General features: G+C 41.1%; 1 protein-coding gene across 1 annotated transcript in view; it reads left to right on the forward strand.

Moving 5' to 3' along the window:
• The window catches only part of MAPKAPK2 (MAPK activated protein kinase 2), a 94,338-nt gene that overhangs the window by 64,418 nt on the left and 15,494 nt on the right, over positions 1-14,426 (forward strand). The window contains exons 2-3 of the mRNA XM_070745555.1: positions 7,936-8,075; positions 12,583-12,647. Coding sequence (XP_070601656.1) covers positions 7,936-8,075; positions 12,583-12,647 — 205 coding nt within the window. The remainder of the gene's footprint in view (positions 1-7,935; positions 8,076-12,582; positions 12,648-14,426) is intronic.

Below are 14,426 nucleotides of genomic sequence, written 5' to 3' on the forward strand. Positions count from 1 at the left end.
TGAGTCTACAAAGCAATACGGTGCTTCCCCGAAAACATTTTTTTTGAACTCTGAAATAAGTGCTTGGCCTTATTGGCAGGCACTCAAAAGCCCAATTGGGCTTATTATCAGGCGATGGCTTAATTTGGGGGAAAACAGGATAGCTTGCTAAGGTAACATAGTAGTTTTTCTTTGCCAGGGAAGCAATGTAACACTAAACCAGTTCTGCCTGCCTGAATATACTAACACAAATTCCATGCACAAGGAGAAATTATCACATGATTGAAAGGAAAACATTAGATTCAGCCATTAAGCATGTTTATTAGCTTATATTTTCTGAGGGGGTGAGGGAAAATGTATTCTGTCTTGATTTCTGCTAAAAAAAAAACGGAAAAAGCCAAATTTAGATTCTAATTATAGTTGGCACCTAATTTAGATTCCATTAAAACATCTGAAAAGTTTCAAATGTACACACCTCACTGTTATGTATATATAACCAGGCACAGTTTACAATAATTAACAAGTTTTATTCCCAAAGGTGGCAGCTGGTAGCTGAACATAGATAAATGGTAGAGGATTTGCTAGGTTGATAAACATTTCCTAGGAAAATAGGAAAGCCTTGATTTAGTATCAAGCAGTAATATTCACATAAAATATGTAAACAATCTGAAAAAGTATGTCACAAAGAGGCATATATTTAATATTTTAATTTTTCTCATCTGGTGCCACCCTGTTTATGGTGGATTGCAATTATCATCATAGCTTGGACAGAGGTCATTTCTTTGAAGTGAAAATTTCACAGATGGAATTGTGTGCTTTGTGCACTTGAATTTATTTATTTTATTTTATTTATTTATTAGATTTGTATGCCGCTTCTCTCCGAAGACTCGGGGCGGCTAACAACAATATAAAAAGACAATGTAAACAAATCTAATATTAAAAGACAATCTAAAAAACCCCAATTTAAAGAACCACTCATACATACAAGCATACCATGTATAAATTCTATAAGCCTAGGGGGAAGGGAAATTTCAATTCCCCCATGCCTGATGACAGAGGTGGGTTTTAAGGAGCTTGGGAAAGGCAAGGAGGGTGGGGGCAACCCTGATATCTGGGGGGAGCTGGTTCCAGAGGGTCGGGGCCACCACAGAGAATTCTATAGTGGCCAAAGGAATCCCAATGAAAAAAATTAGCTAAAAGATTTCAGGGGGATAGAAGAATTTTTGAAGAAAAGTTAGAATCTAGGGAAGGGATTGGATATAAACCAGTAAGGAATATGCTGCAGATTTATAGAATGATTTCACTAGGAAGATAAGATATGAAGAGAAATTAGCTAAATTAGTAAAATTAGCACAAATCTTATTGTAGGTTTATAATAAGACAATCTTTCAAGTTTGAAAGTATTTCTCATCTTTCTGAAATGCTTCCCATGTCCTCATTCGCCTGCCTGTTGGCTCATAGTATGGTCGCATAGTTTATAGCTCTTCCTTTCATTTCTCAAAATCATTCTCACATACCCTTATAGAAATATTTGGTACCAAGTAAACTACCTGAGGCAGGACATACCGTAGTTGGAATTAGAACATTTGAGTCCACCGGATGTCATTATGGTTGCCAATTTGGTTGCTTTTATATGGGGATTAGGGAGGTTAGGCAAGGTTGTAGTAACTAAAGCTCCTAGGAGCCACTTATCAGGATACTAGTTTGTTGGAGACAGTGTCAGTCGGCTGAAGTTGACCTCATGTGCTCTTATCAGTAAGATGGCCAGCATGGGAAAAGGATGCCACACTGCGTAGGGTTCTTGTCTGATCCAGCAAGCATTTTCATTATGATTTTTCTATAGAAACTACAAGCTTAAGTTTTAATTTTCAATATTGTTATTTTTTATTGGATTTTAAAAATAAGTCTTTTTTTAAAAAAAAATCCATGAAAGACTCATGACAGCTTTCACGTTTACTTACTTTTTAAATTAATGATCACTCAGACTTGAGAAATAATGAAAACTCAGGATTACTGAATGAATCTCGGGAAAGGTATTTAGAGTGGAGCTCTTCAGTGATACATTTTGAAGAGGAGAATGCTAGTTATATAAAAATGTGGGATAATTAACATATGGATGAACTTTTGCCACCAGGGGGCAGAATTGGCTTTATTTGGGATTATTTCCTTGTCTGTCGATTATATTCATTACAATCTAAATGTGAGTGATTTTTAAATTAAATTTATATACTTTATATAAACCTTTAAAGGCAAGGAAAAATGTATCAATACTAGGATTTCTAAAATGCTAATATTAATAAATATAAGGTTACTTAAATCGTATATCCACAACTAGTGTGATGCTGATAAAAATATTTAATTTTTGTTACTTTTTTTTGCAAATTGTTTATTTTATTTCATATATTTCCACCCCAAATATATCATTTCATTTTCTCAATAATAATAATAATAGTATACTTCTGTACATATTTGCTATTTCATTAATACAATCATTATACAGTGATACCTCGTCTTACAAACGCCTCATCATACAAACTTTTCAAGATACAAACCCGGGGTTTGAGATTTTTTTGCCTCTTGTTACAAACTATTTTCACCTTACAAACCCACCGCCGCAGCTCGGATGCCCCACCTCTAGACTTCCACTGCCAGACCGTTTTTGCGCTGTTGGGATTCCCCTGAGGCTCCCCTCCATGAGAAACCCCACCTCTGGACTTCCGTGTTTTTGTGATGCTGCAGGGGAATCCCAGCAGTGCAAAAATGGGTGCTTCACTGGCAACGGAAGTCCAGAGGTGGGATTTCCCATGGAGGGGAGCCTTAGGGGAATCCCAGCAGCACAAAAACGGGTGCTTCACTGGCAACGGAAGTCCAGAGGTGGGATTTCCCATGGAGGGGAGCCTTAGGGGAATCCCAGCAGCACAAAAACGGGTGCTTCACTGGCAACGGAAGTCCAGAGGTGTGATTTCCCATGGAGGGGAGCCTGAGGGGAATCTCAGCAGCACAAAAACGGGTGCTTCACTGGCAACGGAAGTCCAGAGGTGGGATTTCCCATGGAGGGGAGCCTGAGGGGAATCCCAGCAGCACAAAAACGGGTGCTTCACTGGCAACGGAAGTCCAGAGGCATAGTTCCCTCTAAGCTGCGCAGCGCGCTATAGCGCAGAGGTTTTTAACCCCCAGCGCGGGAATTTCAAATTCCAGCGCACAGGACCGATCGCTGCGCCGGAATTTGAAATTAAAGGAACTGCCGCTGCTCTGTAAACAACAGTTTGCAGCAACAGTTCCTTCAAGTAAAGGCGGGAAAGAAAGGGGCCAATTATAGGCCCGCTTTCTTCCCCGCCCCTTAAATCCCAGACGTTCTCCGCGTACACACACCCCTCGCAGCCAAATGGTTGTTTAGCTGCTGGCCCGGTAAGGTAAGAAAACCGTTGGGGGTCCCTGGGTCTGGCGGCGCGGTCTGCTGCCAAGCCTTCTAAGCATCCATGGGGTGGGGGTGGGAACAAGGGTGGGGGTGATGACCGGGGGCCCTGGGCCAGGCCGCCGGCCTACCGCGGCTTCCCGCGCCGCCGCGGCCCGCCCGTGGCCTCCCAGACCCGGCCGGCAGCCTACTGCGGCTTCCCGCGCCGCCGCGGCTTCTCCGGCTTGCCGCGGCTTCTCCGGCTTGCCGCGGCCCACCCGTGGCCTCCCAGACCTGCCGGCAGCCTACCGCGGCTTCCCGCGCCGCCGCGGCCCGCCCGTGGCCTACCAGACCCGGCCGGCAGCCTACTGCGGCTTCCCGCGCCGCCGCGGCTTCTCCGGCTTGCCGCGGCCCGCCCGTGGCCTCCCAGACCCGGCCGGCAGCCTACCGCGGCTTCCCGCGCCGCCGCGGCCTGCCCGTGGCCTCCCAGACCCGGCCGGCAGCCTACCGCGGCTTCCCGCGCCGCCGCGGCCCGCCCGTGGCCTCCCAGACCCGGCCGGCAGCCTACCGCGGCTTCCTGCGCCGCCGCGGCTTCTCCGGCTTGCCGCGGCCCGCCCGTGGCCTCCCAGACCCAGCCGGCAGCCTACCGCGGCTTCCCGTGCCGCCGCGGCTTCTCCGGCTTGCCGCGGCCCGCCCGTGGCCTCCCAGACCCGGCCGGCAGCCTACCGCGGCTTCCCACGCCGCCGCGGCCCGCCCGTGGCCTCCCAGACCCGGCCGGCAGCCTACCGCGGCTTCTCCGGCTTGCCGCGGCCCGCCCGTGGCCTCCCAGACCCGGCCGGCAGCCTACCGCGGCTTCCCGCGCCGCCGCGGCTTCTCCGGCTTGCCGCGGCCCGTCCGTGGCCTCCCAGACCCGCCGGCAACCTACTGCGGCTTCCCGCGCCGCCGCGGCCCGCCCGCCGCCACCCAGAACCAGCCGTCAGCCTACCGCGGTTCCCCCACCGCCCAAGCTCGGCCGCCACCCTGTCGCAATTCCCCCAACCTTCCCATGGGTACTGCCCGGTGCCTCAGCAGTCTACTTCGTTACGCAAATTGCTCGGGGTGATGGCGGGGCTCTTGCCTCCGAGCCTTTTCACCCCATATCCGACGGCCGCCTTCTCCGGGTCCCAGGGAAAAAGGAAAGTTTCCCAGGAAGCCCCCGTGCTTCTGGCCCCAAAAAACATATTTGTGCGAGTGAGTGGTGTTGCGGGGCAGGAAAAATAAGAAGAGAGTAAGACAGAGAGAAAAAAGAGAGGAAGGAAGAGAGAAAGAAGGAAAGGGAGGGATGGAGAAATAGGAAAGGAGGATGAGAAAGAGGGAAAGAGTGAGAGGGATGGAGGGGGGAGGGAGAGAGAAAGAAGAGAAGGGGGAAAGAGAGGGAGGGAGGAAGAGAGGAAAAGAGACAGAAACAGATAGAAAAGAATGGGAGCAAGAAAGAGAGAAAGAAAATCAAAATCTAGTTTGAAACTAGCTCAACTATTTAAGTGGATTTTAAAGCATAGATTTATTAATAGTTTTGTTTTTGTTTTTGCTGGTTGTTTTAGTTTTAATAGTAATAGATTTTGGTTTTGTTTTATTATTAATTTCAATAAAATAGAAGGGAAATATATATATATATATGTATATATTTCAGCTAAAACATTTTATATATATATATATATATATATTTCAGCTAAAAACATTTCATATATATATATATATATATATATATATATATATATATATATATTCAGCTAAAAATATTTTTTATATATTTATATATCTATCTATATCTATATATCTATCTATATCTATATCTATGTATATATATATATACACACACACCGCCCAGTCCTGAAGTGACTGCTGCTCAGACACTATAGTTTTCCGCCCACACCGAAAAAAAATTAGAGGGAACACTGTCCAGAGGTGGGATTTCCCATGGAGGGGAGCCTTAGGGGAATCCCAGCAGCACAAAAACGGGTGCTTCGGCTGGCAAAAGGGGTGAATTTTGGGCTTGCACGCATTAATCGCTTTTCCATTGATTCCTATGGGAAACATTGTTTTGTCTTACAAACTTTTCACCTTAAGAACCTTGTCCCGGAACCAATTAAGTTTGTAAGACAAGGTATCACTGTATTTTATACCATTTACCCTGTTTTTGACATCCCTTATTTCCCTTTTTTATTTCCCATAATTCCTCTCTCTTCTCCTCCCTCTTTCTGCTTCCTTTCCTTTCCCTTCCTTTACATCTTTTTCTACATCCCTTTCCTGTCTCTTATCCCTCTTCTCCTTCCTCCTCTTACCTTCTTTCCTATCCTCTTCTCCCCTCCTTATCTTCCCCTCCTCTCCCTTTCTTCTTTCCTCTTCACCCTTCTCTTTCTCTCCTATTCTCACTGTTGTTACTATATGTACCATCAAATAAGAGTCTTCTTTATTATATTTTTTTGGTAAGATGCCTAATAATAGGAACATTAATAGAAACATAGAAACATAGAAGTCTGACGGCAGAAAAAGACCTCATGGTCCACCTAGTCTGCCCTTATACTATTTTCTGTATTTTATCTTAGGATGGATATATGTTTATCCCAGGCATGTTTAAATTCAGTTACTGTGGATTTATCTACCACATCTGCTGGAAGTTTGTTCCAAGGATCTACTACTCTTTCAGTAAAATAATATTTTCTCATGTTGCTTTTGATCTTTCCCCCAACTAACTTCAGATTGTGTCCCCTTGTTCTTGTGTTCACTTTCCTATTAAAAACACTTCCCTCCTGGACCTTATTTAACCCTTTAATATATTTAAACGTTTCGATCATGTCCCCCCTTTTCCTTCTGTCCTCCAGACTATACAGATTGAGTTCATTAAGTCTTTCCTGATACGTTTTATGCTTAAGACCTTCCACCATTCTTGTAGCCCTCTTGAGACCATTAATAGAATTAATGGTCTCAATTCTATCCTATATTTTAACATTTTTTCTAACTATATTTGTATTTTAGTCCAAAAAATTATTGCTTCTCTGCATGTCCACCACATATGATAATAAGATCGTGGAGTTTGATGACACTTCCAATGTTTTGCTGGCTTATCCTTAAACCTTTTTGCTATTTTCTCTGGTGACATGTGACATGTGGCATCTAAAAATATTTTATACACATTTTCTTCATATGCCATTGCCATTGTTAATTTCTTTCCCATGCCTGTTGTCATTTTTCTAATTCAATTGTGTATCCAAATTTTTTTGCCTATACTATCATTGTTTCTTTCACCACTTCTTTCATTTTTACCTGTAGCAGTTACATATACAGTAGTCCCTCGCTATACCGCGCTTCACCTACTGCGGCTTCACTTCATCGCGGGGTTTCAAGAAATATTAATGAGAAAAATAATCCGCGGATCTTCGCTGGTTCGCGGGTTTCTGAGGAAGTCGATCGGCAGATTTAAACAGCCCGTCAAACTCGATCGGCAGGTTTAAAAAATATATATATATATAAAATTGTAAATACTGTACTGTATTTAAATACTGTATCTAAAATAAATACTGTGTGGGAAGGGTTTATAAACACTTAAAACAATGAAAACTTACCAAACAATTACAATATAAATACTTAAATAAGTACTATCAGTCGATAAATTCCCCATTGCGGATTTCACCTATTGAGGCCGGGTCTGGAACGTAACACCAGCGATAGGTGAGGGACTATTGTAGTGTTTAAACCATTTTTCATCTGTTCCTATCAGTAAAGAATAGAATAGAATATAATTTTATTGGCCAAGTGTGATTGGACACACAAGGAATTTGTCTTGGTGCATATGCTCTCAGCGTGCATCATTATTATTATTATTATTATTATTATTATTATTATTAATTAGATTTGTATGTCGCCCCTCTCCGTAGACTCGGGGCGGCTTTTTCTACATAAAAGAAAAAGATACATTTGTTAAGAATCATGAGGTACAACACTTAATTATTGTCATAGGGGTCAAATGAAGAAACAATATTAATAAAAATCTTAGGATACAAGCAACAAGTTACAGTCATACAGTCATAGGTGGGAGGAAAAGGATGATAGGAATGATGAGAAAAACTAGTAGATGATGAGAAAAACTGTATTCAAATTATGTATATACTTATATGTATTATCTAATATGAGATTGACAAAATAAATTAAATTAAAATTAAATTTTATCCTGGACATAAATTTAGTAAAGGCCTTAAAATCTTTAATACCCCCAAACCAAAGAACCAACTAGGGGGGAAAAATGCCCTATCTATTCCAGAAATGCAAAGGAAGTATTTGGGAATGACAGATATGGAAAAATAGTGAGTCATTCATTTTTAACGAACGTGTTAATGTGATAGATCATGTGAAATCTAGTTTCCAATTGATAAAGGAGTTGAAATCCTAATCTGCAGTGTCCTATGGTTGGTGATAAAGGAGTTGAAATTCTAATTTGCAGTGTCCTATGGTTGGTGATTAATGTTGAGCAAATATGCTTCCCAAATTAAGGGAGAAATCCCTCTTTCTTCTCTTGTCCTTTTTAGATGTTGCAAGACTGTCCAAAAGCTCGAAGGGAAGTTGAACTCCACTGGAGAGCATCTCAATGCTCCCATATTGTGAAGATCATGGATGTTTATGAAAATCTTTACCAGGGTCGAAAATGTCTCCTGATAGTTATGGAATGGTGAGTGTCATTTATTAGTGCGGGAAGTGGAAATCTAGAGGCATATTGGTGCCCTTCCCCTCCCTGGATATGTTATTTTTATTCTATTTGCCTTATGCCAGAGCAAAAGCATGTAAGATAAGGGTTTTGTAAACAGCATAGTTGGATAGGAAGAATATGGTTTTTCACATTATTTATCCTTGGCCACTCAGGGCTACATAACCAAGGTCAACTTGTTGAATCAGGCTCATAAAGATAACAGAAGTCAAATTCTATCATTCAAGGGCCAGATAATATATTCATTGCTGAGTGATCCTGTTAGCACTTTTGCAACTTTTTGGATCAACTGAATTTTGGGGGGCCGTTTCTAAAGGTAAGCCCATCTCATACTCAAAGGGTAAACTAAACCATCCAATCAATTTAAGTCATAATATTTATTTATTTATTTATTTATTTATTTATTCATTCATTCATTCATTCATTCAGTCAGTCAGTCAGTCAGTCAGTCAGTCAGTCAGTCAGTTAGTTAGTATTCCTCCCCTCTCCGCAGACTCGGGGCGGCTCACAACAGCAACAGAAAACAATATATAATACAAATTCAATAATTAGAAAGCTAAAAACCCATAATTTAAAAAAAATATGCACACAACATACCATACATAAACAGTATAGGCCTGGGGAAGATATTTCAGTTCCCCCATGCCTGACGGCAGAGGTGGGTTTTAAGGAGTTTGCGGAAGGCAAGGAGGGTGGGGGCAGTTCTATTCTCAGGGGGGAGCTGGTTACAAAGGGTCGGGGCCGCCACAGAGAAGGCTCTTCCCCTGGGACCCGCCAAACGACATTGTTTAATCGACGGGACCCGGAGAAGGCCAACTCTCTGGGACCTAATCAGTCGCTGGGATTCGTGCGGCAGAAGGCGGTCCCAGAGATATTCTGGTCCGATGCCATGAAGGGCTTTATAGGTGAAGACCAACACTTTGAATTGTGATCGGAAATTAATCGGCAACCAAGGCAGATTGCGGAGTGTTGGTGTAACATGGGCATACCTATAAAATATAAAAGTAAGACTTAAAAAAAACCCCAGGACATATTATTTTAAACTTGAATATATTGCAATTTAAGCAAAGAAGCATCTTCTATCAAAAGAGGAAGACGGAATGGGTAGTATAGTAAGACCTGGAAGAGAAGAACAGGGTTACAAGGTTGTGGAATGATTCAGCAAAGATTTCCTTCTTTCATTTTCTGCTTGCCCATGTGAGCTGCTAACTCCATTATACATGTCTATGGAGATTTTCAGTCATCCAGGTCACGGTTGTCCCAAAGGTGCTTTTTCAAGAGGCAACTGGGCTTTCTGGGGGGGGGGGGGGGGGGCTGTTCTTTGAAGACCTTTCGCTTCTCATCCAAGAAACCTCTTCAGCTTTGACTGGATGATGGGGAATGGCAGTTCCAAGAAGGCTCCACACCCATTTGCCCCACTCAGGTGACCCTGAGGGCGCAGATAAACCTCCAAGCGACTTCAAGGACTGTCTAAAAGAACATAAATGACCAGCTGTTTGCAAGGAATATAAATTCTTCCATTCCTCACCATCCAGAGTGGAAGAAGCTTCGTGGATGAGAGGTGGAACATCTTCAAAGAAAAAAAAGAAGAAGTCCAGTTGCTTCTTAAAAAGCCCCTTTGGGACAACTCCATTTTACAAACCTCCACAAAAATCGTGGGTCTTGTATCTTTTCCACAGTGGCTAGCTTCATGCTGACCATTGGGCAAAGCCGGAAAGACAGACAGGTTTGTGCAAGTGAGTGTGAGAGCAAGGGGGGCTGAAGAGAGGGAGAATTTTGACCTCCATCTCCTCTCAATTGGTGAGAAATGCTTCTGCCCAGGCTTTAAGACAGTGGTTCCCAAACTACGGCCCGCGGGCCACATGCGGCCCACTGAGGCCATTTATCCGGCCCGCCAGTGAGTGACAAGAGCACAGGGAAAAGAGAGAAAGAAAGAAAAGCGAAAGAGAGGGAGGAAAGGAGAAGTGGAGAGGAATGAAGGAGGGAAGGAAGGAAGGAAGGAAAGAAGGAGAAATGGAGGAAACAAGGAAGAAAGGAAGGAAGGAAGGAAGAATGAAATGGAGGGACAGAGGAAGGAAGGACTGTTATTTTTTTTGGGGGGGGGGGTACTTTTTTAAAAATTTTCTCTCAACATACATTCAAACAACACAGTGTACCATCTAATTTTCCATGAATAAAATGTGGTATTTTGTTAGTAACTAATATCAATCATCAAAAAAGTTGCAAAAGGTTTTTTTTTCTAATTTTGTCATCCAGTTACATTCATTTTCTTTTAATAAATTCCCTCCTTAATGTTCCTTCAAAAAGTGCAACACCAATTATATTTCTAACTTGTTAGCCATTATGCCAAAGTGCTTCCTTCTTTATACATTTTTCATAAGCCAAGAAAACCTTGTATAGCCAATCAGATGTTAACAAAAGAAAATTAAAAACAAAACAAACATATATGAATTTCAGATCTTCTCCCCCCTCTAAATAGTACGTTCCCATTTTGTTTTTTACTTTAAAACAAGGTATGTGCAGTGTACATAGGGATTTGTTCATAGTTTTTTTTAATAGTCCGGTCCTCCAACAGTCCGAGAAACAGTGAACCGGCCCCCTGTGTAAAAAGTTTGGGGACCCCTGTATTGGAAGAGATTCTAAGTCCCTCCACCCAAATATAAAGGATGACATCAGTGCAATGAAATATGGAGACTTTGTAGAGATAATTAAATGATTCCCCCCCCCCCCCAGGAATTTTGCTCTAAAGCAAAAGTGGGGAATGTTTGGTTATGGTTATGGCCCTCACTATGGAGATTTTTCAGTCATCCAGGTCATGGTTGTCCCAAAGGTGCTTTTTCAAGAGGCAACTGGACTTTCTGGACCTTCTCTGCATCAGTTAGACTTTAAAATACAAAGCAACAAAATGTGCCTCCAGCGCAGAGCATTTGTGGAAAATCACATTTGGGATAGTAGGCATTTATTCTCTTTTTACAAAGCACTATCATTTCCCAGGTATCTCTCTTGAAGGACAGTTAGTTTTTAAGCATCCATCAATTTCAATGAAAGTTTTTTTTAAGGTTTATTTTCATGCATGGGTGTGGGAGATTTTTAGGAAATTCTCAAGCTGTAAACAACCTAAAGGCTGTTCACATTTGCAAGTAACATTACTGGGTAAATGAATTGGGTCAAAAATAAAGCACTTTGCTTGAAAAATATTATTTAATGAGATAAAAATGAAGCAAGTTCTTAAAGGTCTGGCCCTATGCCTGGGCCTGGGGTCTCAAATGTGGGTAAAAATCTATTTCTTGGTTATAGAAGTGATTAACATATTTTTTGAAGGTATAAGACTGCACCGGAGTATAATATGCACTTTAGTTTTTCAGGAGGAAAATAGGAGAAAAAAAATCTGCCTACCAGATATTCATCTGGCTAGCATCCTTAGTCTGGTCAGCTTCAACACATTATTTTATCCCCTGGTTTGGGCTTAAAAAGACCTTATTCAGAGAGAGTTACAATGAAAGAGTTTGTAAGCTGGTAAGAGCTGAGAACATCATTAGCAGCTAGTTAGAGCTGGAAAGAAACTATTAGAACTAGTAGAACAATTTAAAAAAGCCTGCAAAGGTTTAAGGCTTGGAAAACATTCTTTGCAGAGAGTAATAATGAAAGAGCCTGCAAGGTAAGAACTGGGAAGATATTAGCACCTAGCTAGGGCTGAAAAAAAGCTTAAAAAACAAAAACCCAAACACCTACATTCAGAGTATAAGACGCACCTAAATTTTCAGCCTCTTTTAGGGAGGAAAAAGGTGTGTCTTATACTCTGAAAAATATGATATATTGTGGAATATATTCTCAGTGGCTATATATTTTAATCTTTGTAGTTGCTGCATTATGATCCATTCCTTTAACACTGGAATTTATACATGCTTTGATTTGATTAGGAAAATTAACATATTTACCATTGAGATAATAATTGTCTTGTGTCACAGAGGGGCAGTATATAAAACCAATTAATAAATAATAAGTCATATTTATTGTGGGGGTGGGTTTTTTTATGGACTGCATCACAACTGATGTGTTAATCTATCTCGATATAACTTTGTTGTTTCTTCTTTATCACAATTATCTGCATATTGAGACAGTGACTGTGTTCACATTTTATGTAACCACAAGATTTTATAGTTTGGTTTTGCTTAGTAGGAATGTTTGCTTTCAGCCAGTATAGTTTGAAAAAAAAAATGTTTTATGTTTCACATTGTGGCTGGGGAATTCTGGAAGTTGAAGGGTGCAAATCTTAAAAGTTGCCAAGTTGTATATCTCTGGTTTAGTGCATTAGTGTAATCAGCCAATCTACCGCAATGCTCAATTTACTTAAAGGGGACAATATTCTGAAGACCCGAGTACTTGAAGCTCAGTGGTGATAGAAATGTGTTCATATTTTGGATTGAGACAGCAATTGTTATCATAACTAATTTCTTTTTATGAATTTCAGCTTGGATGGAGGAGAACTATTCAGTCGAATTCAAGATAGAGGAGACCAAGCTTTCACAGAAAGAGGTATGAAGGGATAGAATAGATTTCATCAAGCTTAATACAGATGTTCATATTCTCCTATCCTTTAGCATGGGCACTATTGAAAAAGTCCTAAGTCTTCTTGCAAAAGATACCTAACCTACTGGTAATTCTTCCAAGGGGTTTCCAAACAATTACTTTCAAACAGGCTTGGATAAACTTTAGGGCCATTAAATCTACCATGTTCTTTATTTTACTTGCTAGTTAGTCAAGTGCTACTGAATGTGACCCAGACTCTGGTGAAAGGATGGCAAATGTTCATTATTTCAATTTGTCTCCAAAGATAACACCATAGCTTTTCCAGTAACTTTCTCACAATGTCTTTGATCCTGTCTATCTACCTTATCCATAGTCTTTCCCTTCTTCTAGTTTCCTAAACCCTGCTGGCCTAATTGCTTTTTCCAGTCTGATATGCCTAAAATATAAGAGGTTTTTTTTTTCATGCTGATCATCTTTTCAAAGGAGGCACAGTGGCTCAGTGATTTAATGACACTGGAGATGTTCTTTGCTCCAGTGGTGCAAGCCCTAGCCTGCTCCCATCATTTTCCTCAACTTCTGCCTACCTAGTAGTTCGAAAGTATGTTCTGAGTAAGTAGATAAATAGGAACATTTGAGCGGAGAAATAAGCTGGTGCTTTGTGCAGGCGGTCAGATTCTTGCTGGTTCTCAATCTTCCTGGTTGCAATAGCCATTTGTGAAGTGTATCTTGTAGAGGAAGGGCGGCCTTGAGTGACATTGCAAGAAGAGCCGCTCATCTTTCTGGTGCGAAGCTAGCTTGCCCTCCTGTGGCGCACCTTGGGAAGTGCACAAGCTTGTACCACAGCAGAGCTAGCAAATTGGCAGCAGACTACTAATCTGCTTTACCATTGTAGTCTCCTGGTTAATGTAGCAATGCCATATACTACTATTACTACTAATAATAACCTTTTCAAAGGAGTGATCAGTCTGTTACTGTTTTAGATTGGTTGGTTGATTCTTTCTGCTGTCCATGGCATTCTTTTGTAACTTTCCCAATTTCACAAGCTATCTTCTTTCTCTTTTTTCAGTGTTCCAACTTTCCATTACCATTGGAAAACACATTATTTTAACAGTTCTGATATTTATTATCAGGGACGTAGTCTAATCCTTCATGTTTTTATTTTTTTATTATGTCCCTCCTCCATAGCACTCCTCTTTACCTCTCCAGCACTCTGCCCATCTTTATCTAAGTCCAAGAAAACAAAACTATGTACTTCACTTCTTGACCACCAACTGTAAGTTCATTGAGCATGCCTGTTGACAGCATTGTTTAATACTTAACATTAATCTGCTTTTCACTGTACACTTTTAATTTCATACCGGTGAGGTCTTTTTAGTCTTTTAAAATTTTTGCTAACAAAATATTTTCAGCACATCTCAGACTGTTAAAATTTTTAGCCTCCAGTTGGTAAGTTCAGTTACCTCTCCAAAAGTGTAGAACTTAAAAATAAATGGTAACAATATAGATCCTCATTTCATATCCTTTTTTTACTCTGAATTACACTGTTCCTTCATTTTCAGTTCCTGTATCAACTTTATTCATTGTAATAATCAAGTGTTTGGACCAACCCACTAGTTTAATATATTTCCACATTCTGGCATGATAAAGACAATCAAAGGTTGGGTCAAATCAAAGAAGAAGGAAATCTCTTCTTATTTTTCATTATCAATTCTATTTTAACTATCTTGTGTGAATCTTCTCTTCATTTGACATTTGACACACTCTCCCTCCCTCCCTCTTCCGCCC

This window comes from Erythrolamprus reginae, chromosome 3 (assembly GCF_031021105.1).
Source record: "Erythrolamprus reginae isolate rEryReg1 chromosome 3, rEryReg1.hap1, whole genome shotgun sequence".
Lineage (NCBI taxonomy): Eukaryota > Metazoa > Chordata > Lepidosauria > Squamata > Dipsadidae > Erythrolamprus > Erythrolamprus reginae.